The sequence below is a fragment of the Falco punctatus genome, assembly GCF_963210335.1.
Source record: "Falco punctatus genome assembly, chromosome: 14".
Lineage (NCBI taxonomy): Eukaryota > Metazoa > Chordata > Aves > Falconiformes > Falconidae > Falco > Falco punctatus.
This window is the reverse complement of record NC_137594.1, coordinates 12,281,857-12,309,458: the sequence shown is the minus strand read 5'-3', so window position 1 is coordinate 12,309,458 and position 27,602 is coordinate 12,281,857. Positions and strand designations below refer to the sequence as shown.

The window sequence follows — 27,602 nt, the reverse complement described above, 5'->3', positions numbered from 1 at the left end:
TCACGTGGGGGTTCACCCCACCCAGGGACAGCCACAGGAATGAGTGTCCCAAGGTCTCCGTGCTTTCTCTTGATTTCTCCACTTTGATTTTGCCTCAGGAGCTGCCCTACTTTTGAAATGCCTAAATTTGTATGTCTCTGATGGACCCTCAGGCTGGCTAAAATCAGTATTCCAGAGCTGTCTCTGTGCTGCTTTCTGCTGCTGAGCAAGTATGCTGCCAGAAAAAAACAACCAGCACCTTATTTTATATTTTATTTATTTTCTTTATTTTTTCCTCTTTTTTCCTTTTTTTTTTATTTATTTTTTTAAGTATTTTTTTTAGGGAAAACCTAAAAGCTACAGATGCCATAAAGTGTATAGCTCATTTTATGGGCTTCACTATTGGAGCTCTAAGAACTTTGTGTGTGTGTTTTGTTTTTTTTTCCAGAAAAACTTTTTGCAAAAATCAGCATGTAAACAAGAAGCCACTTCAGCCTCAGCGGCTGCGTCGTTATTTCCTCGTGACTGTCTCACTCGCCGGCCGTGGGGAGTGGGCCGAGGGTACCTCCTCCTCCACAACCTCCCCCTGAGGGTAGACCACAAAACACAGCTTCTGGCCCCAGCATGTCATGGACTCTGCGAAGAGCAAACGTGCGGGTGGTTAATGGGGATGCTCCTTCTAGACAAGCACGCGATGCCAGGCCAGGGCGATGCGATGTGTGGATGGATGTGTGCCTTCCCGGCTGGGGCTGCTCGACCCTGCTCACAGCCAGCTGCCCCCTCCAGCCCTGTTCATCTCCAGCTCCGTGATAAAATAGTGCTGGTGAAGCAGGGGCCGGCTCAGATGGGGTAGCTTTAGGGATGGCCATCCACAGCCGTTCCCCTGCCCCTGGCAGGCTCCCCGCAGCCGGCCAAGACCTGCTGGTCAGAGCAAAGGGCTGCACTGTGCTTGTTTGGAAGGACTCGCTCGGAACACAAGAATTAAAAGCCAAATGCAACCCAAACATAAAAGACTTATGTGCAGTTTTAATTTTCCGTGAGTGGTAATGTAAGGCTTTCACTGTGCCGTGCAGGGCTTGTGCGGCAGGAGCTGCCGGTGGCACAGCAGGAGGAAAGCGAGGCCGGGAGGAGGCAAAGCTCGCGGCCATTTATTAGCCCTTCCCATTTGTGATAGCTCATTTAGCCTTCATGTGTTTAAAGTTACACCCCTGTGTATCTGCTCCGGGACAGGCTGCCGTGAGCGAGCTGAGTGGATGGGGAGCTGCACAGGAGCACAAAAGGAGGCAAGCGTGCCCAGGGGTGAGCAAAGCAGTTGTCCCAGGGCAAGCGCTGTCTGGCTGCCTTGGCCCGCGGCTGCCTGTGGCCGAGTGGTGCTCGGGCTCACGTGGGCAGTTCCCTGGCTGTTGCAGTGCCAAAGTGCCAGAGGTTAAGCAGATCCCCACAGCCCCAGCACAACCAGTGGCCCTGGGAGCACAGCGAGGCACCGCGGCGCTGGCTTACCTATTAGCCTATTTACACACTTTGGTTTATTTCTCCAGTAGACTCCAAGGAAAAACACTGGCACTCCAGTTAAAATGATAATGAGTCCAACTCCACAGACGACAGGCTCGGAGTATAAGCTGAAGATCAGCAGAAATGCCCAAAACGCCAGGTAAGTGATGGGGATGAGGAGGTTCACCTACCAGGAGAGAGCAGAGCAGAGCATGACTGTGCAGAGCTACAGCAGTGGCTGAGTGATGGCAGGGGGCTGTGGGGGGCTGCAGGCAGCACTGCGGCTTCAGGGACCCCCTGTGGGTCATTCCCCCCTTCCCTCTACCACTATTGACCTCTCTGCTTCATCCCAGCCAGTTCACAAGGTGTCTGCCTGTGTAGCCCATTTTTACACTAATAGCACTTTGGGATACGGTTTGGGACCTTAAAACATTGCCACGACATAAAAAAATAAACCGTTATTCAAAACGGGAGGATGGAAGGCTTGGTGTGCCCATCCCACCCTTCGCACGCCATTGCAACCACGAGATTTAGCTTTAACATTGTCACCTTGATAGGTCTGAAGATTTTAGGTTTCTTCCAGCGTAACACAATCAGGCCTATAATTGTCACTCCGTAGCAGAGGTAGTTAATAAATGACACGTAGTTGATCAGCGTGTATGTGTCTCCAACAAGCATGATGATAAGAGTGGCCAAACACTGCAAAGAGAGAAGCATAGCCTCACTTGAGTCATTGCTAGAAAAGGTAGCTTAAAACCAACAAAAGCAAGAAAAAAAAACAATAAAGCAGTTAAACTCCTTTTGTTTATGGCCCCTAACAGGTGTCTGCTGCCTCCCACCGGGGCTGGGGCTGGATGGGGATTTAGGGATATTTGGGACATGCTGAAGCTGGAGGGTGTTTATAAATACACCAGGTGCGGGCAGGGGTGGCTCTGCTGGCTGCGGCCGGTGCAGGCAGGGCCAGGAGGACTGGCAGAGCTCCCCATCACCCCGCTCCACCTGCTTCTGCCTCATGCCTTAGGAGCTATTGAACCCGACCGTGGGGATTTGTGGGGAAAGGCTTTCTCGCAGACTTAACATTGTGGTCAGTGCACTGTGTTGGTGCAAGTGCCCTGTCTATTATAAAGAATAAGAGCTTTGCCCTTTCCTCGTGCCGGCCCGTGGCTCATCTGCAGATGACTGGCATCATCAATCTTTTGAGCATTACTTGCGTTTGGAAACTGGCAGATGGATGGTGGAAATTTCCATGCTCATGCCTGCTCGTTTATACTGTATTTCTGCCTAACTCTGTAAATATAGGAGAGCTAGCTTGGGGGCCGGGGGCTGCTCCTTGGGTCCCCCACCCCTGCCTGTCCCCAGGAGCTGAGCTGAGCCCTGCCTGCACCACGTACTGGTCCTGTGAACCTTGTCTGCCGGTGGCCAGAGCCTGAGGGAAATTAAACATCTGCAACCGCCCAGAGGGCACTCAGCACTTTGGTCCGTGTTGCTCCAGGCTCTCTTTTTGCCTGTGTCCTTTTTCCTTAATTAGCTGTTTCAGTAGCAAAGCTTTCTTGGGAGGGAGGGCCTCTGTGCCAGGAATTAAGCACCACTGCAATCAACTGACCCTTTGGTCCCTCCATGCCCCTGTCCAGAGCCTCACAGGCTTGGCAGGGGGATTTCAACACCTTTAGCAGTCTCACCACAAAACGGATTTAAAATAGGACAGTGTTTTACATCAGTGCCGTATAAGATGCTCCCTGCTTTGCACTGACAGGCACACGGTGTGGCACACGAGGCGACGACCCTCTCTTGCCACCAGCGGGTTTGCAGCCACCAGCGGGTTTGCAGTGACGCTGCTTGGAATGGTGAGGCTTCGTTCGTAGGTGACATTGATGTGTCAGATGTGCTCATGCTGTGGGTGTGATCCCCGAGTGGTAGGAGGCTGCAGAGGGACACGTTGCTCCCCCCGGTTGCCTGGCCATGGTCACAGGGCAGGTGGGAGAGCCAGCCGCTCCCCACGGTCTTGCTAAAGCACCCCGGTCTGTTTATTTTACATTTAGCTTGGCCCCTTGATTTTTTGAAAGGATCAGTAAAAATACAGGTCTTGCTGGTGATGTTAAAAAGGCCTTTCTCCATGTACAAAGAAAGCTTTCTCTGTGCAAAGAGCTAGGTGTGATTCATTGGAAGAGAAAAAGGGACCTGATGTATTAATTAGCTTTGCTGAAAGGTCTGACCCAGTTTGCTATTGTAGCTGCCTGCACTGTATTATTTTTATATTTCTATTTGTTAAGAAATTAATATTTCCTAGCAGCATTTGCTATACCCTGAGCTGCATTAAAACACCTTCAAATGATGAATTGATATGCGGCGTTGGTTCTGTGCTTTGCACTGTAAATCCAGGGGAATGGTTTGAATGGAGCTGAGGGGCTGGCGTACGCCTGATGGACCGGCCAGCTTGGGTCAGGCAACCCACTCGTGTCAGGGCTGTTTCACAGTGGAACAGCCCCGAACTCAGCGTGTTATTTCAGCCGATGTATTTTTAAGGGCAAAGGAGTTCTGCTGCTATGGCACGAGCAGAGCACAGCTGCCCAGAGGGAGCCAGCACGGTCCAGCTGCCCACGGCAGGGTAGGCTGAGGCCAGTGCACCCCCAAACCCTGCACCAGCAACATGTGGGATGTCTGTGATGGGGCACGAAGCCCTGGGGATGCTGTAAAGCCTCAGCTAGATGTGTGTTTTGTCATAAAAATGGAATGCACAGGAGGCTTATTTGGTGAAATCTAGTCTGGGTGTGTTGTGCCAGCATTGCTGTTCAGGCTGGGAGAGGTGTTTAAGTGCGCACCGTCCCAGCGCATCTGGGGTCAGACCGATGCTGTTTTGATATCAATGGCAAATCTGCAGCTTTCAAGCTGAGATTTCAAGCAAGTGCCCTTTGGGGATTTCCCTTGCTCAGGCCAAGCAGCTGGGGATGGCAGCTCCAGGAGTAATTTTCCTCTTCAACATGTTCTATGCTCCCATAAAACCCATCACCTATTCCAGCTTCACTACTGGTAAAAGCGTATGGAGCTCTCTGTTTCAAGTAATACCTTCTGTAACTCATTAGTATCGTGGAAATTTATGCTGTATAAGTGAGAGAAATCTTTCTGCGGGAGCACATCAGCCACCTGGCCAGTCCCAAACCCTCCCGACACTTGGCCCGTTGACTTCTGACCTTTGCAGTAATGTTAGGAGCACTTTGTCCTCTCCCTGGGACCTGCCGTGTCTCTGGCTTTGGTGGTGGGATCTAAACCAGCCCTGCCCGAGTGGGATTAGCAGTGACCATGGGAATTTCCAAATGCTTGTGGGAAGCAGGCAAAATCAGTCAAAAGAGCTTGTTTTTTCTTGAATGAAGTATCCCTGTTTCAAAAGCCAGTCTCTGTCTCTGCTGTGAGTAGGACAAGAGGTTATGGGTTTAAATTGCAGCTCAAGTTAGGTACAAGGGAAACCCTCCAGGCATCAAGGGTGGTGGGGAGCAGGAGCGGTTATTTCCGAGGCCGAAGGCTGCTCCTCTCCAGGGCTGTTGGAGCTGCTCAGCCAGCACCCACCAGCAGCGTTCCAGGCTGACTCGCTTCTCCTCCTCTGGGGTAAAATGGCCTCTCAAGGACTTTTCCAGCTCTTCTCTCTGTGATTTAGTATTTCTAAAAGCAGGTTACAGGGTGACTGAGCAGAGACGGTAAAACTTACACAGACAAGCAGGGCAGGGATGGGTGTGCAGTGCTTGACGTGGATCATGGCAAGCAAGCTCGGCAAATGGCCTTCTCGGGCACCGGAGAAACATAACCTGGAAATAAGAATAGTAAGGCTGAATCCGCTGGGTGTACAACAGCCTCTTCAATATCTAGCCATATAACATCTCTAATCTCAATTGCCCTCATCGGACTTGCTGTGGAAGGGAGCTGTAGCCTATGGGTGCTGGGCTGCCACTGAGGGGTTGGCTAGAGGCTACCTGCGTGACCTGGTGCGAGTTATTTAAACCAGACCCTTCGGTATACGAGGCCTTTAATGGCTGGAGTCATCTGTGAAATGACCTGCTCTGAGATGCTGAATTACCTCGGTGGAGGAGGAGGACCAGAATCTGTCCAGTCCCTGTCTGCTGGCCAGCATTCCCTCCTTACCCAGGGTGGGACAAATGCTGTGGAGGTATTGTGGTGCTCAGCCGTACACAGCCAAGACATAACCCCCCTCACAGATAATATTTCCAGTGTCAAAAGGGGGTTGGATGAGGTTTAACGTGCCTGAAGATTTCGCTTTTAAGTGCATAACCTGTTACATATGCACTCAGATTTGTTGCGTCTCATTATTCTCATGAAAGTGCTGAGATAAATAACTTTCCCAAGGTACTTAAGACTTGAGTAATTCCCTCAAAAAAATTTATAACTTTTTAATTAAGTTCAGAGAGGTCAATTCATAGAAATAGACTTTATAGACTACAATATAATGGACTTTACAGATCCTGGCCCCACTGTCAGCAGTATGCATGCAAAGCATCTTGCCTGAAAAGAGTTATTCCAGCAGGGGAATGGAAATGTCTGTAACTGGGAACAGCACCAGGCCCTAAAACTCTTCTTTGAGTGAGGCAGTTTAGCTTGTAGCTACTGGAACTTTATTGCTGTAAAGTCGTGTTTGGCTCTTACTGTGAGTTATTCCACATCTGCAGACACTTTCGGTGTTTTGCAAGATATTCCACGACTCCGTATTACATTTGCTGATTCAAAACAGAGCAATTCATAACCGAATGTATCCAACACACCCAACAAAACGACCTCATGCTCTACAACATCCAAAACGTCTAGCCAGCATTTCTTTAGCAAATTAAATTAAAACAGCCCCTCCCCAAATTAGATAACGTTCATAAAATTGTACTCCATCTAACCTTGATGAGGTAAAAAGGTATCCATTTATTCCTCCAAATGTAGATAGGGCCACTGAGACTGGCATAACCCAGGAAAAATAGCCCAGTAACTTTTCACCAAATGTCTAAAGCAACAGAAGGCAGAGAAACTGAAATACACTGCAAAGCACAGAACCGAAATCAAAGAGTATTTTAGACATCCAGGGAATGGTTTACTTACTACCGCCACAGCGTTGGAGGACAAGAGCTCTTGGGGTGACATGGCAGTGAAATATGCAATGTTGGTGAACGTATACACAAATGTCACCAATGGGATGGATATGAATATGGCACGAGGTAGGTTCCTAATAAAAGAATTAGGAGGGTAGATAAGAAATTACAGTCATGCACAGCGAGACCACAACAACCGTGTACGGCCCGGGGTGGGGTGGGGTGTCACCCAGCTGGGTGGGCTCAGCAGCAGTTTCTGTGGAGGGGACCAGCGCTTCCACTGGCCCTCTGGCCAGCTGCAGGTTGGAGAAGGCTAAAAGTGCTACAAGATGCCACATCTGCAGGGGAGTCCCTGGGACACAAACGCCACGTGCTCCCTGTGGGCTGTTGATTGGGATTGAGGCAGTGTGTTGCTAAAAACCAAAATAGCCGTTTCTCAAAAGCCCTACGTACAGGCACCAGTGGTGGAATAAAATGCCTTGTTTTGCTTTACCTTCACCTGCTCTGAAAAGGAATGGGGTCTTGTCATTCAGGTGGCTGCCTTGGCCCGTCCCATGCTGTAAACCTGCTCTGGTCATAAAACACCGTGGCAACTTACAGCAGTACAGATGGACTTGACTTCCATCCAGAGATCCTCTTAGTGGTGGACACCAGAACTGTTCTCTAGCTAACGCAATCATGCATTTTTCTCTGTGAGTCAGATTTGGAAAAAAGTTCTGAAAAAAAAATTTATTTAACCTTTGTGATTTTGAAAAGGTTTAGCAAAAATGGGAAGTGTTTCTGATTATCCAATTATTTTTTTATATTTTAGTTTCCCCTCAGAGATTGCAAAAATAGTAATAATCAAAAAGGCCATTCACTAATTTTTTTTCTTTATTTCTCAACTAAGGCCATGTTTGCCTTACTTAAGTCCTAACTTTGCATTGTTCAGCTTTGAGATTATGGTGGTCCATTAAAATATTAGTGCTTTATTAAGGGAACAAGTTTCTTTCATCCTGCCAAGATCTCTGGGCATGCACTTTGCCACTCATTAGTGTGAAGGCATGTGCAGAGCCTCTCGTAGGGCTGCAGCTTTAATTCATTCCCATTCAGGCTGTGTAATAGCTTAAATGTCTCCTTGTTTAATTGCTGTGTGCATTGGATGCACAGAAATAACTAATGCTCCAAGAGCTCCTCTTGGCATTTGCCATTCCACTTCATCAGCTCAGAAATGTTGAAACATTTGACCTTTGATTTGCTAAACTAAAATTCGCTTTCCCTCCAGTTTTCCCAGCCTGCTCACAACAAATCACTTCCAAGTCCCTTCCCGTACCCAGGACCAGCAGCGACCCGACGCTGGTTGCCCTGGCCGGCAGGGGCAGGGAGCGCTGCCTTCATCATGCAACAACTTCCTCATCTTCTCTTTCAGGTGTCTGTGGAAGACCCCCTTTGGGTGAAAAAGCAAAACAACTTCCAGCATAATTCAATGCTTCTCCTATAGAATTGATTGTCCCTATAGATACTTGTGTGGCATCTCATCAATTGTTAACTTTCTGCTATAGAAGCACTGTATGACTGAGTAGTGCCATGAAGAGACTAATTCGTCTATAGGCTGGTTTGATTCACTTAATGCCTTGTGCAATATGTTTTTAATGTCAGTGTTCCTTTAACTTGCCTGTTATCTGTTCTAAACAAACAACCTCTCTCTCCTTTAGGAAGACTGGCCCCACAGACATGGAAATACATTGCTGCAGCTTCTTAAATGAGTAATATTACCAGATGGCTCCAATGTCTCAGCACTTCAAGAAAATGCGGATGGCATGGAAATGGATACTTGCCTGCAGGGATCAACCAGTTCTTCTGTTACATAGTTCAAGAAGTTCCAGCCACTGAACGCAAATGACCCTTGAAGAAAAGCTAACGCTAAATGCCCCACGGATGGAGTCATCCAAAAATTGAATGCGTTGCTTGGTGTCAGCTCTTTGTAGTTTCCTGCACAGAGAGTGCAAGCAAGAGGTTAAGCCACCCCTACCTAACAGACGCAGGAAAATAGGTAAACTTTTTTTATTCTTTATTCCTTATTGGATTTGGGACTTCATGCTCTTCATGTCACCATGGGCTGGCATTGCGCTTGCAGTGCTTTCTGCAGGGTGGTGTCCCGGAGAGGCAGCTCGGGCTGTATGCACGGGCATCCCTCACTGCCGTCTGTGCTGTGGCACCGGTGTCACTGCTGGGACCTGGAGGACCCTCCCAAACCTGAACTGTCTGAGGGTGACTCGTTGGCAGGGTAAATTCCTACCTCTTCTTAATGCAGTTTTCTTTTACAAGAGTTTGGTGGTGGTTAGTAGAAATACTGAAAAATAAAATGTCTGTGAAGCTGGAAGATTTGTCAGAATTGTGGGACTGTTACCACTGAGAAAATTTCTGCTCTCAGTAAATGTCGTATTTCATCTTCCTTTACCTGACTTATCATATACACAATAAAAGCATTGTGAGCCTTTTGTGTTTTATGCTTTCCATCAAGTTGGTGAATTAATGAGACTTTTTTTGGCCTATTTTTAATCGTATAAGGGACTTCTTGTAGGCAATTGGACTAGTGCCTAAAATGAAGCAGGTGTCTTCCTGCCCTGGGCAAGGCATCACTTACTCATTTCACACCCAGAGCACATCAAATTTAAGGTACATACAACAGATTAAAAAATTTCAAGCAGATTAAGAAATTTCAGTTACTATTCTGAAACATCCTCAGCTGCCCTCCTTTATTCTATCAAAACCGACAAGGCAGGCCGGAGAGGAACTTGTTTAAGGGGATGCAGCTGATTTCTCCGCTGTGCCCTCTTTTCCACAGCTGTGTGAATACACAGCCCCACAGCTCGGCTAAACCCAGCACTCCTTCATGCTTGTTTGTAAGGAGGAAACAGTGCTATCAGTGGGAAAAATCAAGACTATCAGCAGTACCATACCCTTGTTAGAGCTGTCTCACAGAGTACCTTTAAAGATCTGTATGAAGCCCACAATAATGATAAGGGTCAGAGCTAAGAGTTTTCCTGCTGTAAATATATCCTGAATGCGCGTTGCCCATCGAACGCTGGAGCTGTTCACCCAGGTCAGGAGGACTGGAGAGCAAAAGACTGAATTCAGTGAAATGAAATCACGCGTTTTGCAGAACACACAGTCAAAGCATTGAAAAACACAGACCGACGTGCACATTCCTGCAGGGAACTCTAGCATGGCTGGGAGCGAGGGTGAGGAGGACTGTTGCCTTTCCCTAGGAGACTACCAGCTGCAGGGAGCCAACAGCCTTCCCCCCTCGGGCACTGCTGGTCGGGGCTCCCCCAGCAATAATAACTGTGTCGCAGTAGTGCTACATGTGTGGGGATTGCTGCTTCCTCGAGGACGTCCCGAATGCCTTCAGTCCCCATAGCTCTCGTTTGCTTTTGCTGGCTCTGTAAATTATTAATGCAGAGCCGGTGGCATGCTGCGCTTCCTACACGCTCGCATTTGTGAATGTAAAAGACTGGAAAGGTCTGTGGTGGTGGTGGGTAACGTGCTGGTGGGTCGCCCGTGTCGTGTGCCTGTGGCTCTGCAGGGAGCGCAGCGCCGCCCCATCCCACCAGTTCACCTGCCGCCACTTTCCCTGGGACCTGCAGGGATTTGGGTGCTGCGCCCCGCTCCAGCCCACTCTGCCGGCTGCAGGCAAGCGGGAAGGGACCGAGTATCCCTCACAGACACAGTGCCTGTCCTGAGACCTCCCCGCTTGCCTTTTGGGTTGTGGCCATGAGCCAAGTCTGGCTGGAGTAGCCCCTCAAGTGGTCCCATGTAAAACCGAGGCAAGCTTTGTGTGCGCACAAGGAGCAAATACTCACGTAAACACACCATGGAGAGGATCCTGGAGGCATTATAGGGGGGGATACAGTTAGGGAAGACAGGCTGCAGGACATAGTTTGAGAAGGTCAGTGCAATGACGGCCAGACTGGTTGGGTACATGATAAGCACTGCGCTCCACAGCAGTAGAAACCTGAAAAGCCAAGAAAAAGCACAAGAAAGCAGCGCTGGGGGTGTGCTGGAGGACGTACCGCACGCTCAGCTGTGCCGTGCTCTGGGATGGCTCCCAAGGCATTGAGCACCTCTGTCCTGGTCACACCTGACAGTCACCTACTTGTGCCTCTCCTCATCCCTTTTCCCATGTTCCCAGCACAGTCTGGATTTTAAATTAAACATTTTTAAGCAAAGCACAGTTTAGGGACATATGGAAGAGTGAGGATTATGCCCGGTGGGCATGCTTTGATTTAGCTCTGTATGTCACAGTGAAAGCATCTCTGTTGCTCCTGGGCTGGTGCCTTACCACAGCAGACAGCAGTCCCTACGTTGAAGGCATCTCTGAGGGGTTTCAGCAGGGCAGCCAGCTCTGGGCCAGCTGCACTCTTGGGGCTGCTGCTGGCTCCCTGCTGGTCACTGGGGGGTTTCTTGTCACCTTTTGGGTTGGCTCTGCACCCGGGGCCAGGGCAGCTCAGTGCTGCAGCCTTCTGTGATGGCTCAGCTGGCTGCCTGCCTCCAGCTGCCACTGGAGGTGATTGCCACAAATGAGGTACCTTTGCAAATACAAACTGCGAGATGTTTTGATTTCTCGCTCTGGGAAAAGGGAAAAAAAATACTTATCTTACAAAAGCCGCAGTGGATCTGGTTAGTGTTGTAAAATACTTGAAGCATTACTTTCGTAGCAAGAAGTAGTCATCGTAAGAAAGCAAAATCCTTCTTGCCATGTGCATGCACGCACAGATACATGCACACGCATTCATTCATTCATATACATGCACAAATGTAACATGCAGGGATGCACAGCACAAATGAGGATTGGAAATGGATGTTTCCAAGTAAGACCGTATAATTTCTAGATTGTGTGGGTTGCTCTCTTAAAAGCTGCTCTCCCCCACCATGCTGCCTGCTGCCAGCCCCTTAAATCCAGCACCAGCTGGGGAAGCCCCTCCCGGTGCTGGTAACCAGGAGGGAGGGAGTGCTGCTTGCTGGGTGCTCCTTGGGACCAGGTGGTGAGTGTCTCTCAGTCCTCTCCTCCACGCCTTGTTTCTGAGAAGTATGGGGCAACCTGACACTTCCTTTTTCTTATTAACAACCAGAGAGTTAATTTGGTAAATTGGCATGATGCAAGAGCTGGTTCCCAAATAGCGCTGTTGTTTTTGACTCGGGCATTTTCTCCCCTTCTCTTTATTTTGTTGTGTGCCTTTTTTCCCTGATTTCTAACGCTTTTTGTTGTGGTCCACAGCAGTTTCCCCCAGTAATCGCTTTGTGCTATTTGGTGCTGTGGGTGGCACACCCAGTTTGGGGCAGCTGTGCAGACTCTGCCTGCTGGGTGAGTTAACCCAGCCGGTCCCCGCTGAAGACTAAATCTGACTTACAGACTGCAACGATGAGATGATTTTCTGACAGGGTTAGGAGGCTGGGGGTGCACAGTGAGGTCAAGTTCAATGCCCATTGCCCCTGTGGGAGCCCCAGCTGTGTCGGCCAGCAGTGCTGCTGCCAGGTGGCAGGGCTCAGCGGGGCCATGGGGTTTGGTGCAGAGCCCACCAGCCCTTCCCGGTCACATTTATCTTAGCCGGTACGATTTATGGAGGCTGACCACTGTGCTCAGGTAAAAACGTTCAGTGGGGAGAATGACTCTGAAAACAGTATTTCTGGCAAAACTGGCCCTTGCTTCTATGTTGTTGTGTGGAGCATGTTACAGTCGGTGTTGGGTAGGATGCAGTTTAATGAGAATGTGAATAATTTAATAGATTTCTGACAGTCAATTTGTTTCACGCTGGATTGAAATACACGCAGGACTGATAACGCCAATTAAAGTAAATGCAAAATTTTCGCAGAGGGTGACAAAGTTGCACTGTCAAATGGTAAGTTCAAACAAGAGGCATTAAAAGAAGAAGGAAGCTTGCTAAGATGTAGACCCACTTTTATCTTGCTTTTCCAGGTAAGTTTTAACCAAAGCCTGGTTCTGAGAAAAAGATGTCCATGCTGGTCACTCGGATCACATTCATGTCCCTGAACTGCTGGGGTCGGGGCTGCACTGTTGAGCACTTGCTTTGCTCTCGCAGTGCTGCCGGCAGCTGCTGGGGCAGGATCGGGAGCCAGAGGGTGAACAAGGATGGCTGTTCTGGAGCTCAGTTTCTCATGGGGAAGTGGTGTTTGCTGTGGCTGGCAGGCAGGAATTAATTCTAACGTGATTACCCAATGCTCTGAGTCTTCTAGGAAGTCTTTGCTTTTAAAGCACCTCCTTTTATCATCTGTTGTGTAGGAAGAGTTAAGAGCACAATTTCCTTAGCAAAGAACAACCGTTCCAGATCAGCTATAATTAATTTAGACGACACAGGGCTGAAATCTCCTGCAGACATCACGTAGTTAGATGCCCTCGCTATGGCAGCGCACAGTTTGACAAGTCGCAGTGGAGCAGGAGGGCTGGGGGTGCGCTGGCTGCCCCGAGCAGTGGAGGGAATGTCACCAGCGCTGGGAGCCCAACGTCCAGCCTGAAGCAGGGAGATGCCATTGTGGCACCCCTGGAGTTACTTTGCCCTGCTCTTCAAATGGACAGCAGGGGAATTACTGCCCCGAGGGCTGAGCTGTGGCACTGAGGGTGCCAGGAGCTGAACCCTATTTGATCATCTTTCACAGTTACTCAGTAATTTACAGTGCTGCAAGAGCCTGAGAAGTTAAATCTTCTCTTGTTGCTGACTAAGAATCCATCAGACCTTTAGAAACAGGCTTGAGACAGCTGAATGTAGATAAAAAAGGAAGATCTACCTGCTCTTGTGATTCCCCCCCTCCCCTAGGTTATGTCTTTTCTTCTTTTCTGAACACTGGAGTTTGCATGGGAGATCTGAGCTCCTGCATATGCTGATGGTGAAGAGGCTGGTAAAATAACCTCCCCACCTGTATTCTGAGCAAACCATGCTGGTGTGTAACAGGTGTCAATAGCTGCTAGCTGGATGGCCTCTGCTGGTGGGGTTTTTCTGTTGCTGAGTCTGATCCAAAGTCCATTGAAGTTAATGTCTGTCCTCCCATTGATGTGCACATGCATTAGATTCCACATCCCCCCTCCCCCCCCCGCCCGCCTTCATGTTAGAAACATGCTGGAATAAGTGACAGTCTGTGGTGGCACATGCTGCTTTTGGGAAGGTGTGGCATTCATGTGGAAGTGCTGGTCATCCTGGGGCCAAAACTGAGTTTTTTGCGGATACCTTTGCATACTAATTTCCTCACCTGTGGAAAGAAATGAACAGCATGGTTTGATCTGGGTCTCTAATAGTCTAATGGTCTTGGTGAAATTGGTTCTCAAACATGTATTTGGGGTGTGCCTGTACTCCCAAGAGGCTCTCACGTTGGATATAAAATATCATGGAGTCAAAGCAGCCTGTGAAAATAGAAAATTAGAGTGTACCCTACTTTTGTCATTAACAAAAGAAAACAGTTTGAAATAGATGCTGCAGTACAGATCACCTTATCCCAGGAAAAGCTGAGCTGGTTTAAGAAAGTTGGAGCTAGTTTGAATATTGTTAATGTTATCCTACCTTGCTGAAACAATTGCTGCCTTTGGAACCTCAGATTATTGTAGCAACAACAAAAAGGAAACATTCAAGTACATTTGAAGCATGTTTTACTTGCAGTTTGGAGTGACACTTATCAAAGCTTTGGCTTCATGCTCTCTGCTGATTTCAATACTATAGATTTTTAGTAAGGATGTATGTCCGGTCATCAGCCACTGCTGGTGAAGCAGCTGTGTTGCAACATTATTGCTGAACATTCCAAAAGAAGTTGTATTTATCAGAAATAAACTAGTGGGCTGAATGTATTGCCTTCTGCAAGAATAAGTATTAAGCCTATTATTTATTATTTTGGCCAATGTTGTTTTTATGACCTGTACAGACATGCAAGCCCATATGTGTGTGAGATGAGCTGTGCTCGGACGGCTCCAGCAGCATGGGATGTGATGCATTCCAGCAGTTAGTGTACTCTATACAAATGCTATTTAAAACCAAGCTGAGTTCTAAATGAGGATGAAAGCAGGAGGTCTGCTCTCTTAGTACCAGACCAGTGTGCAGTGCCACAGGAGCCCTGCCTGGCTGGAGCTGCCGGGCAGTGTCCCTTCTGCAGGGTCATCTGCTGAGTTTTGCCATCACCACTGCCCTCAGCAGCATCGCATGCACTGCCCTGCAGCTGTCCTCAGCCTTGGAGCGGGGCCGCTGCTCTGCAGCCAGAGCTTCTGCCAGCTCAGGACACAGCCCTGTCCTGCCTCTCTCTTTTATTCCATCCACCTTCTTACAGCACACCTAGCAGTGTTAGAATTTATTATTTTTTATTTATTTACGCAACCAACTACCAATACTGCTAGACACAGAAGCTGGGGCACGTAGTGCTCCAACGGCTGTTATGATCAAATAGTACTCCTCTGTTCCTATGCAGGAAAACATAATAAACAGGGAGGATTTGGGGGCTAGGGAAAAGGTAACAGAAGTGAAGAGGAGATCTCATGGCCTGGATGGGTACAGCACGTGCTCCTGTAATAAACCTCTTCATATGAACAGACCAAAGCATCCAGATTTGCCATCGGGAAAATTCTTTGGCAGGTGCGCTAAAGCCTTGTCTGCTGAATTTGATGTTCTTTGCTGTAGAAGGATTAAATCAGAAGAGAAAACTGAATTTTTGGAGGAGCAGCGTTCTTTTCCTCGGGGGAGGCGCAGTGCCAGCTCCTGCCAGGCCCCTTTCAGCTCAGAGCCCCACGTGCCAGGGGCCAGCGGGGGAATGGGAACTTCCAAAGGGGAAAACTGAAGGTGCTTGCGAGAGTTCCCTAAAGCTGCAGGCTTTAGGTGGTGGCTCAGTGAAGTGCAGCAGGGTGCATTCCCAGCCTGGATTTACTGGAAAACATGAGTGAGCCCCCCTTTTTACACCAAAACCTACCCAGAGACTTTTTGCCTAAGGCAACCCTTTGTCATACTTAGAACACTGTTTATTTCCTTGTGAGAAAATGTGAAGTCTCTTTGCAAAGCAAGAATAGGAGCAGTGCTTCCCTTTAGGTGACAAGGTTGCTTTTTTGATATTGCCTGTACATCGCAAGCCCGGACACCAAGCAAGCTGCTGCCAGCGCAGGGAGCTCCCTGCCTGGGGGGTGGGAGCGCTGTGTGTGCCCCGTAAGTGGTGGGCAGCGATCAGTCAATGGGCGCATGGTTTGCTGCAGCGACCGCGTAGCCCGGTGCTGCTGGTGCCATGCGAATTCCCTGAACACAGCAGAGTGAGCTGAGGAACAGCTAAAGCCGGGTTTAGTTGTACTTGATTTCTAATTACTTTCTTTCTCTCCCCTAGAAAGCATAATTCTCTTGGTTTTGTGAAACTGGCGGTTTCTGGCCTCCCTCACAGTGATATTCCTGAGATAGCACTTGTGACTGCTTGTGCAGTTTTATGCTTTTTCATTTTCATGGTCTGTGCTTGCAGACCCCCTTCCCAGGACTAGGCGATGGGGGAAGCTGCTGCCTGCCTGCCGCAGCACCCCAGGAGGGCAGGGGCTTTGCTGTGCGGCTCCTGCCCCCGTAAGAGAGCAAACCTCGGTGAAGACGAGTGGAGATTTTGGTTAACCAAGCCAATGCTGTTGTCACCTCAATCCGTGCTACCACGCCAGTGTAATTCTTTATGCAAAGTGGGACAGTGTTCAGAGGAGCAGTTCCTCTGACTGAAGAAACAGGGACTTCCATGAGAACTAGTATAAGCAGCGGCTTAATTCTGACAAGCATCAGAAAACGACCTTGTCACCTAGTGTGCATTCAGATGCTGGCTGTGCCCTGTGCCTGGGTGGCACGAAGCTGAGGCAGGCAGGAGCAAGAGGACAGCCCATGGGACAGGGTGACAGCCTGTCCATGTTACACCTGTGCTGGTTGACTCTAGCTCAGCAGCCAGCTCAACTGCTATGAGCTCCTTTTCCACCTCAAATGAGAAGGAATATGCTTTTCTTTTTTTTTTTTTTCCTCCTTCTTGTTCTAGTTTGTAGTTATGGTGCCTATTTTTCACAAATAAAACAGCAACATGTGGCATGGCCTCTTTACTTGCAAATGAGTGAGCTGGCCAGAAAGTCTCATTGCTTCTCTAGTAAGCTGTGAGTACAGACTGACGGTTTAATTTTTCTTGTAGAATACACAAAAAAAGTACATAGTCAAATAGAAATTATGACCTCTTCTCACTTGTCCCTTCCTCCCCTAGCCACACTACTCTGTTAGTGGTATTTGCAAAGAGAAATCACTCCCAGAGCTAGCGTTTCCCCCTCCTTGTATTTACAATGCTCGTTACTCTGTGCAGTTGCAGTAAACGAAGTAGTGCTGCAAGCAGCTTTGGTTTACAGTAAGTAGCTCCAGCCCGGCTGCCCTGACGCGTGAAGCTCCTCAGTGCAAGGTACTGATCAGGGCTGGCACACGGGAATGTTACTTGGACACAGCATCGTTTGCAGCATCTTTCTTTCCTGCCACAGACCCCACTGAGTCAGGGGGGGAAGGGAAAGCAGCCGTCGCCTTCTCTCGGAAGGCAGCACCGGGAGCTCTGCGTAGGGGCGATTTGGTATTTCTAATGAGAACAGAAAGAATGATTTTGCAAAAGCATTTTATTGACAAATGTTCCCTGTCTCTTCCAAGTCGGGTATCTTTTTTACACAAAATACTTCATGTGAATGTGTTTTCAAATTACTTTATAGAGATAGGGTACTTACCCAGCTAACCCACCAAAAATCTCTGTGACGTAGGAATAATCCCCTCCCGATTTGGGGATAGTGACTCCCAGTTCAGCGTAACATAGCGAGCCAAGGGCAGCCACCCCGCCGCCAAGCACCCAAATAATGAGAGCGAGTCCCACCGAGCCGGCGTGCTCCAAAACTCCTTTTGGCGAAATAAAGATCCCAGAACCGATGATATTACCTGGAAAGGACAAGAGGTTTGCAGTGAGGTAAAAGTGGGAAACATACTTTTTCTTTTCTTTTTTAATTAAAAGACCTAGGCAAACTCACCCACAGACCCCACCCAACCCCTCTCTTCCAGGTTTTGCATGATTGTGTTTTATCTGATCATGCCCTGGGCAAAGCCTTGCCACTTTCCTGCAGCCCAGGATGGTAAGCCCATGCTCAGCTCTGCTGAGACACGGTGAGACTCAGGAAAGCATCTGCGTTCGCAGCTAGTGGTTTTGTGGTGTGAGCTCACACAGCTTGCATGACTATCTCCTGTGACCTGCCGTGCCCAAGTATTTCATCAAAAGGACTTCTCAGAAGAAACTTTGTAATGAAGATTTTTCATCTCCTCCTGCGAGGAATCTAAACAAGTTAAGGCCCATCTTCAAGGGGGCTGGGAGGTCAAAAAAGATGATGTAGAATTAGCTGTAATGTGGGGGCCAAGGGGTACTCTTGCCACCAGGGGAGATCATAGATTGTGCTTCAAAAAATCATCTCAAAGTCTGAAATATAGAAACCCATTAACATTTTATATTTGCAATAACTGTGCCACTTAGTCATCACCCACAGATTTTAAAGGGAGATTGTGGGGTGACTGAAATATTGGACAATGAGGACTTTGTCCTGCTAATTTTGTTTGTTTAGCACGTGAGCCAAGGCAGTTCTGGGTGTAGAAAGGGTGCAGCTGGGATGGACAGCCACCAGGACCAAAAGCACTTTCTATGGATTAAAAAAAAAAAAAAAAATCCAATGAGGGATGTAGATGTTATCAGAACTAGATCGTACCAGAATAACAGTAAAATTAAATATAACTATCTCTTAGCTGAACTCGCACAGGGAGCCCTAAGCACTGCTACAGCATCAATCACGGCAGCTTGCGCTGAAGGAACAGGCTTTGATGCCGCTGAGTGGCACAGTATCATTCACAGCGCTAATAGATTTGTTCCGGGTCTTCCCTACTGGGAAGCTACATGGCTGGAGTGGAGTGGTGAAATCCTTCAAGAAGATAGATGAGGAGTTAACATATTGCTAAAGCATACTTAATACTTGATAAAATTTATGGGGCTTTTTGATCACGGTTTCTCCTGCTGGCTGAAGTGTTCAACATATTTAAAACAAACAAGCTTTTCTGGAAGACTGCTTGTGTCCTGTTCAAGAACTGTAACAAATCTTGAACTTGAGCTGAAAAGAAAATACCTGCCTTAGGAGTTTAAAAACTGTCTTGACAGTCTTTGGTACTGCTGTGCGCTGCAGTTGGAACAGTTATGCTCATGCATATGGAAGATGGCCTTAAGTTAGAAAGGACCCTTAAAAATGATCCACTACCTGCCAGCATAGATACCTGTGTATCTCTATTTTTTGCAGATCAATATACCTCAAAATACTGCAATTTTGGGAGGAGGTATTAGCCAGTGGTATTTTGGGGAGCATGCTGAACTTCGGACATACTGCTTCTCACCACAATAGAACTGTAGGGTTTAATTGCCTCTTTGGGATGGGACAATATTCCTCTTCAGCAACCCCAGTACTGAACAAACAGGAATCACCTGAAGACAGAATAACATGTACATGCATCTCCTGGCTCCCCTCATGCCGTCTTCTCCTGCTCAGTGCTCTCTTGCACCTTAGCTCAGGTTTGCTGTTTTTGGCAGCAAACAGCAGATGCGTTACCCATCCTTTAGCAAGCTCTCGGCAAGAGCTTCCACCCCCGTGCTTTGTGTCACCTTTTCATTCCGTGAGTACATGGAGAAAGGATAAAATCCGAACACAGCATGGCATCCCCTGAACTGGTAACAGATGAGCAATGTAGCAGATCTCCAAGCTGATGTGCAACATCACGGGGTGGTGCCTCTGCAGAGGTAGGCTGTGTGGGGCTGATAGGGTGACCCCCGAGCACCGCTGCGGCTTTTGCAGTGACGAGGGGGTGAGCTGCCTGCACCGGGCTTCCTGCACCTGCACAGCCGCTTCGCTGTGATGGGCAGAACCGCCGGCGGGCTGGAAAGGGTGGCGAAATGGGGAGATAAGCAGCAGCAGCACCGTGGGAAGCAGTGTGATGGGGCCATGCTGTGATGGACCCGAGGAAGAGAGAGACGAGTCCCGGTGAGGCATAACTGCAGAGATAAGGTGGTGGTGGCCGTCTGGCGCGGCAGTGATAAAGTGCAGTCTAAATGCACAGACAGGTAGTTGATGGTGTGTTTTGTAAATGCTTGCACTTGGCAGCGTCAAAGCCCCGAATCTCTGTGCTTCGGGTTTCTGCCTGTAGGAAAGGGCATTGCTCATCCCCAGCCGCCCGGGTGATGGGCAGCAAGGGGCAGCGGGACTTACTCAGACCCGAACTGCTGTAGGGAGGAGGTGTCCGTGGCGCTGCACGGCTTGGGGCGATGCCCTCCTGTTACGGCAAGGCTGCCATACGTGCCAGTGTGCGCTGAGCTGGAAAGAGCCAGTACTTACTTTGTTTAAGGGGAATGCTTTCTGGGTGCAGCTACCTGACAGAGCAGGACAAGAAGGAACCAGCAGCCTTCTGGATGGTTATTTCACACAAACATTCACAGATTATTTTTGTTAAATTAAGTAGTTAATCATATTTTCAAAAATCTAATGTCCTTCATGAACGAATATACGACAACACAAAATTCTCTTCCAAACTCATTATGGATTTCCTATTATTTTGCTCTTGCAACATGTGCAAAAGCCCTCCCAGCAAGAGTGGAAGTGCTACACCCCTTCCGACAACAAAATGTTCTGATGGAAACCTGCCATGAATGTGGTAAATGTGTCTGGGAAGTGCCTTTGCTTCACTTGGCGTAGGGTGTGTTTAAAAATAGATATGGTGGAGATGCTGAAATGATCCAGGAGAATGAGATGTCAGAAACTGCCTGACGAGAAGCAGAGTTTTCAGGAGGTCTCATGTTCCTTAGTGAAAGTTCTTAGGCCAGAAGTCTTAGCAGTAAGGCAGGCACTTCACCTACAAATAAGTATTTCAAAGCAAGCCTCTGTCAGCAGGAACTAGAGGGAATTTGGTGAGCAGCTCTGGGGCAAGAAAGGAATTGGCTGTGCAGTTCAGGGAGACTGTCATTCCTGTGCTTGCTGTCTCGAGGATAATTTCAGCTTTACTACTGCTGCTACTCCTGACACTCACTGCACTTATTTTTTCTTTTAAGATGTGAAGAGCTGGAGAAAACTAATGAATTCTTGTAAATCGGCCACTTCTGTGCTCCTCTGTGGCCTCTACTACAGTTTCTTGCTACAAAATTACCCCTTTGAACCAAAAGGAGACTAATGTTTGCATTTTGTATGTACATGCCACAGACATCTCTTAGGACTATAATACAGAATAGGCTGTCTAGAGATATATATATATATATGTATGTATTCCTGTTGGTAATATTGCAGCCTTACCCCTGCCTGGCAGGTATGAGCCAGCTACTGGAAGCTGTAAACAACAAACCAGTACTAAGTGGTCACAGTAAAAGACACCTCATCTAAAAATGCGAAATTTGAAGCTTCCTCCAGATCAAGCCTAAGGAAGTACTGATGCAGTCGCACAGCACAGTGGCTTGGGTAAGGCAGATACACACTTGTGTTGTGGTGCCGTGCGCCCCAAGCCCACCACAAATGCTCGATGCCTTATGCCAGCCACAAAAGTGGAGGACAGAGAGAGGTGGAGACACAGGAAACAAGGCAAGTGAAGTGGTCCAAGCAGGGGAGAGTGGGATGATGAGCCTGATTTTGTCTGTCTGCTGGCCCAAGCCTGCTCCCTTGGCATATTAAAATGTTTCTGCTAGTAATTAAAAAAAAAAAAATTAAAAAATGTTTCTCAGCACACCAATGAGCCTTGGAAAGATAACCTGCAAAAATACCTACCTCTGGAACAAAATTCTCTTTCCACTCCAGTCAGTTGAGAGTTTGTGAAAGACATATTTGAGAGACTAGAATTTGACAAATTCTGTGAATTTATTTTTTTGCTTATTCACAATAAGAATGGCCTGCGATGGGGCAAGGGGAAAGGTAGACTTCATAGCTACGCCCGCTTAATGTTAGAGAAAAACATTTTTGTTCTTAACTTGGAGAAACTGGCTCATAAAATTGTTCAAGAGCTGCTCGTTGGTGTGGAAAGGTGACCCTGGCAAGGACTGCCAGAGCCAGCAAGACCTTGGGCGATCTGCTCCCACACTCCCTAAGACCCCGGGTGCTCCCGCTGAGCTGCACAGCGCTGCTGGATGTGTTACTTGACCGGAGAGGTGAAAAGACACAGCCATTTCTTTCTTTTTTTTTTTTCAAATTCTTTTCTCCTCACCCACCCCTGTTTTTCTAGGATGTAGAAATCACTCTCAATAAATTTTAAAAAAAAATAAAATACGACGACACTGAATGAGATGTTAGAAGTTATATATTGCAGGCTATTTTACCTGCCTTCTGTGTTTTGCAATTATTTTTTTTTAAGGCTTTATGGCTTAGATTTTGAGAATTTTCTAAAATAACTCACGAGGGTTAGGAACATAATTTTTTAACAAAAGCTGAGGCAGCCTTTTGTTAAATGTAATGGAGTAATACCACTTCAAGAGTTATTGTGAAAGGGGGAAAAAAGGCAACAAACACCTAGATATATAAGATGACAAAATAACATGCTGTATATGGGAAAGTGCATACTGCGGCAACTGACTATGGTGAGACAATAGGATGCAGGTAATAAAAGAAAAAAATCCTGTAATATAGGAATTCACGTTTTTTTTTTTTAAAATTTAAACACTGAACGAATCTTTTCCCAGCTGTACTCTGCATGCAGTGCTATAACCTGCTGCTGGGGAGTTTTATCCAAGACGAGCTGTGCTGTCCTCTGGGAGCCTGCCCTGGTTTCCCAATGCTTACAGCCCAAACGGCCGGGGCAGCTGTGACCCAGCGCGCTTGCGGTGCCACCGACCCGCTGGAGGTTGGACAAACCCACAACAGCTCTTGTAACACGGCAGCAAACGGGGTGTGAAGCGAGTCCAGCCTCTCCTATCAGCCACGCTCCATCCCCACGGACTCTGCGGCAGCGGGTCCCACAGCAGGGTTTTGCCTAAGAGGATGCCAGAACCCCTGCCCTTTCCAATTTCCAGTCCTTCTCCTAATTATGTTTGGGATCTTTCGTGTTTGTAGTTTTTGGCGCTCAGACCTGGCCCTGGGATGGGTTTCCCAGAGCAGTCGCTCACACACGGTGTGCGGTTTTGTGCATAGGTCAGCGCCTCGTGTAGAGCTAAACCATTCGGGCAGCGCGGTACCGACCCGCCGGTCAGGGCATGAAGCTTTGCCCAGAAATCCAGGGTTTCCAGTTCGTCTCTGGCTTTTGAACTGTGAGAGGGCGTTTGGGGTCAGGTTTTGACATTTTTCAATGTAACTAGGGGAGCTGAAGCTCATATTTTAAACAAAAGCTGAATTCTCATTACAAAACCCTATGAATTGCACTTTGAAGGAAAACACTAAATATCACCGCGCTTGTGAGAAAATAAAGTGACCTGGTAATAATTTGCGTATTCACTTAGCGTGCAAAATCCTTAGGGCATCTTTTATTTATCTGCAGCACAAAATCCACACGGACTGTAAAAATAATGGATCTTGCCGCCTGCTGAAAGTATTTAGTTCTTCAGGAATGGCCTTACTGACTGTATTTAAGAGACCATATCTCTGATAAAACTAAGCAATTTCCTGTGTGGTTAGCAAAGAAAAATATCACTCATGCCTTTTTACTGCTTGTGCATTTCTTTAAAGATCTGTTGCACGTCTGAAATTCTGAATGGGTCTGTAATATGAACTAGAAATTTGTCTAAGCAGCTCTTAGCTTTACAAAGTGAAATATTAACAACAAAGAAATTCTGCACCTTTTTTTTTGTTGTTTTTGTTTTGACCACAGTCAGGTAAATCACTTTGTGACTAGATGTTCAGTGAAGGATTACAGCGGGCAACATTCCTAAAGAACTGTTGGTGGTTCATGAGTATGGTTGGTGAGCAAAAATCCTGCCAGGCTCTTGCTTTCATTAAGTGCTGTTTATTATCCTCAGAAGATGGTACTCCGAAGCTCAAAGCGGGTCACGTAGCACGGGGTGACACGTTGCAGGTAAAGATGGGGGGAGATGAGATGTTTGAAGGCAGGCAGCGCTGGCAGAGGGAAAGCCTGTGTTACCTGGGTGTCCTGCTTCCTTCAGCACCATTGCAGAGGTGCGTCCCACGTTTATTGAATCAGAGTAGGAATAGTAAGACAGAAGTCAAACGCAGTAGTCTGTATCGTCAAGGATTGTATCCCTAACTGTATATTGGCTGTTCGCTGCTACAGTCGTAACAGATGGTCTGAGTATGTCTCTGAGAATCTCGGCTACGAAAGGCAAGTCCAGCATCCTTTCTTAGTGCCGATGTGGGGAATGTAAGCCATTACTTGCCGCTTTTTTATGAAGCCGTAGGAAACGAGATTGTTGGTGGTTTTGTTTTGTTTTGTTTTGTTTTTTTTAAATGATGTGTTGGGGATACCAGCTTGGTTTGTTACAGCTTTCTTTTGCTATACTGGTATACTGTATCCTCAACAGCAGATAACAGACAGTTTTCACTGATAGCTGTGAACAGAAGAATAATCAAAAGTCTACCCATCCTCTCAGGACTCCCACATGTCAGTAGACATTGTTCAGGCCAACAGGATGACAGTTCGTGTCACTGCTCAAAACAGCTCTCTTATAAACAAATGCTGGAGTTTTGCATACTGCCTGGGAATTGATAAATAAATAAATAAATCTTAATTGAGTGTGAAATATCTCAAAAATCTCAAAAATGAAAGATTTGAGATTACTGTTTAGCAACAACAAAAAAGCTTAGTCAAAAGGAACCGTGCTTTACAATTTGTTTACATCTAAATTAAATATCAGGTGGATTGCATCAATAATCTGAATCATATAGGTTGGAAAAGATGTTTGAGACCATCAAGTCCAACCATTAAATGGCGATGATGTAACTCATTGTGGATATTTATTTATAAATTTATTTAGCAGAAAACTGCTAAACTGAGGGGCCTCCAGTCCAGCTAATTGTCAGTTACTAATTTGCTCTCAGGAGTTAAGCACTCCTAATTGAGGAAATTAGTGACTGATTTTGATTGCCACTGCCTGTTGGTGAGCCCAGGGCATGACACACCTACAAAACCAGCCAAGAAGTCCCGTGCATAGCTCATCGCTTCGGTGCTAACCAGAAAACTTGTGGCAGCACAGGCAGTCCCAAGGGCTCTAGTTATTTACAATAAATAAACTTGTCACCCTCTGCCCTAGCTGACCTCCGGCTCTGCCCTGAGCAATGCACCCGCAGCGCCGGCAACGTGACGGCTGCTTGCACAAAAGCAATGCTGTGCACTTAACGGGACGGATGGGCACAAAGTGCTGCTCAGCCTTTGCCCGGCTCCTCTCCAGCTTATTAACAGAAGTGTAGCATTTAATACAACAGATTATAAGTGCACACACACACCCAAATACAAAGGGAAAATGATGTTCTGAATCGACAAAGCAGTCAGGCCAAAAAATTACTAAACTATAGGGACTCTGCTGAATTAAAACCAGCAAACACTCTAAGTGAGTTTTCTTAAGTTCTAGTCAAGCATGAATTTAGGCTGTGTGGCAGTGTTTTAGATATTTCATGCAATGGCCTTGAATTTCTTTGCTTTTAAATAGCATTCAGAAAACTTTTAATGAAGAAAGGATGAGGAATAAAAGAATCTATAGAGCTTGGCATTAAAATAATAGCCATTTAACTTCATATGTGAGTAAAAAATGAAAGTACTGTACCAGTGGAAAATGAATTATGGCTCTTTGGCTAATAAGCTTGCAAAAGTAAAACTGAGAAATGGCTATAAAAGTAACAGTGATAATTTAATGTCTATGGGGATTGGTGTTTAACAAAATTCTTAAAATCTGACTTCAGTTCAAATATTTATGTTAAAATTCCTAGCAAGTAAGAACATGACCAGTCATTATAAACTGCAGTTCCAGCATTCCAAGTGGATTTTGCTGGGTTAAGAATTTATAATCTGATTACGCTACACCCAGCTTTTACGTAGCCTGATTTTAAAAATCTTTAGATACTGACAAAAGTAATTTCTGTAACTTGTCATAGATTTATAAAGAAGATATTTGCCTTTTGAGCACTAAAACACAGGTGTAGTTCATGAGGACTTGAAGAACCAAGTTTTTCTAACAAGGTTTGGGCAGAACAGAAAACTGAGTAAAGGAAATATTTCAGGTGTAACCTCACCGATGCTACCTGCTGTGGTAGCACGGAGGGTGTGATAGTTTTAGTACCAGGGTTCGGTTTTGCTATTGCACGCGGTGCTATGGAGATTTGCCAGTCATTTTAATATTTTTATATTTATATTTCAATATTTATATAGTAAAATGTAGTACCTACACATTACAATGAGCCGCAGCATCCCCAGAAGGAGGCTTGCCGTTTATCGTATTGCCTTTTCCCGGGTGGAATAGTTACCAAGCCAGGCGCAACTGCCTCACTCGAGCAAAACAAACCCAACGGCGTTACGGACCGGCAGGAGCCGGGGGCGGGCAGCCCCTGCCGGGCCCGCGGGGTGGCGCCCCCTGCGGGGCACGGCAGGGCACGGCACGGCGCGGCTCGGCCCCGGCTCAGTGGCCGGGCCAGTCGGAGCCGAGCAGCGCCGCCCGCTGGGACCCGCCGGGGACCCAACGCGCCTCGGCCGCGGCTGAGCGGGAGCTGCAGGGCGCAGTCTGCTCTGCCCCTGCCCCTGGGGGCTTTGCCCCTTTCCCCGGTGCCACCGGCATCCGCCTGTTGGCAAGACGATGGCGTGTAGCTTTCCCTGACAGACAAGCACCTCTGCTTTCTTGTCTTCGGTGTTTTAAGAAAGTGTAAGACCGATTACCCTGCAAAGGGCACCGATGAGCGGAACTAGCAAACCGATACTACTTGTAAGTGACGGCTGCTTTCGGGGATGCTAGACAGCTGGGCTGCAATTAAATGAATTTAATTGCATCTGGGCTGCAATTAATGAAAAATTCACCATCTGGAGAAGAGCAATCAAACCAAATTTGTGAGAACTGCTATCCTCAGTCTTCCCCGGGCCTTTAATATACCTGGAGCTATTTGAATAGCTCTTTAAAAGTAGTAAGCTGCACTTTTAGCTCTGGCTTAAGGCGTAAACTGTTGGTTTGGAATCACTTTCCACCAGCAGCGGAAAGCAGCGCTGCAAAACCTGCACGGTGCATTTACGGGGCTGCAGTACCCTGCTGTTCGGCTGAAGCCTGCTGTGGCAAATACAAGGCTGAACATGCTCAGACCATTGGGAGCCCAGCCTCCACTAAGGCACCCAACAGCTTAAAACCAGAGAATGTGCCCGTTTAAAATTCCTGCCTTTCTGAAAGGGGATGCTCTTTTACCTTCTTTTTTGTAAAATTAGTAATAATATGTCAATTGCTTTTCTTCTCGAGCAGAAGGCTCACCAAGAGAAATTTCATCAAGAAAACTTTTAAGCCTCTGGTTTGCTAACATGATCATCACAAAATAACCCGCTGGTTGAATAGCATTCAAAGGAGGTTAAGATAGCAGGTGCTGACTGTACTTGTAGGAAGAGCACACTGGTATGGTAAAGACCTCTAGGCTGTGGGATATTATCACCATAGTGCTTAGAGTCAAATGCAAACGCTCCCTTAACCAAAACCAGCACTGTGAACTCTGATCCCATTCTGTGGCTTGCAAGCATCACGCTCTCCTGAGCACACATGTGGGCATACACTGGGTACGACAGATTAATTGACAAATCTGCGTGTTTGGAATTGCAGAGCCCAGCTGGGCACCTGGAAGGAGACATGGCTGTCCCCACCCGTCATTGCTGGTCCCCACCTGTGGAATGCCTCCCCACGCTAGAGGCCAAACATTTAGATGATGTCTGCAGAGGCCAGACTGGCACTAAGGTCAATAAATGTCCAGGAGATGCTGGGGATCAGGCCTTTTAGGAACATGTAAATAATAAAGGAGAAGACGGATGTCTGCTGGTGCGTGGTTTTATTCTGTTTTATTTGCGTAATGCTGCTGCAATGTGTTTATATCAAAGGAGAAGT

At 47.3% G+C, this 27,602-nt stretch overlaps 1 protein-coding gene across 6 annotated transcripts in view; it reads right to left on the bottom strand.

The window, feature by feature from the left end:
* Positions 1 to 379: 379 nt before the first annotated feature.
* SLC7A10 (solute carrier family 7 member 10) overlaps positions 380 to 27,602 on the bottom strand; it is a 42,742-nt gene continuing 15,519 nt past the window's right edge. For 4 of the 6 annotated variants that reach the window (XM_080365011.1, XM_080365010.1, XM_080365008.1 and 1 more), the window contains 10 exons: positions 17,278 to 17,482; positions 10,394 to 10,545; positions 9,518 to 9,643; positions 8,366 to 8,519; positions 6,559 to 6,682; positions 6,360 to 6,463; positions 5,171 to 5,267; positions 2,020 to 2,169; positions 1,480 to 1,657; positions 380 to 615 (listed from right to left, as the gene is read on the bottom strand). In XM_080365011.1, coding sequence (XP_080221137.1) covers positions 491 to 615; positions 1,480 to 1,657; positions 2,020 to 2,169; positions 5,171 to 5,267; positions 6,360 to 6,463; positions 6,559 to 6,682; positions 8,366 to 8,519; positions 9,518 to 9,643; positions 10,394 to 10,545; positions 17,278 to 17,482 — 1,415 coding nt within the window. In that variant the 3' untranslated portion in view covers positions 380 to 490. Of the gene's footprint in view, positions 616 to 1,479; positions 1,658 to 2,019; positions 2,170 to 5,170; positions 5,268 to 6,359; positions 6,464 to 6,558; positions 6,683 to 8,365; positions 8,520 to 9,517; positions 9,644 to 10,393; positions 10,546 to 13,793; positions 13,945 to 17,277; positions 17,483 to 27,602 lie in introns of those variants that run through there. The other 2 variants (XM_080365013.1, XM_080365012.1) reach the window with 2 other exon arrangements.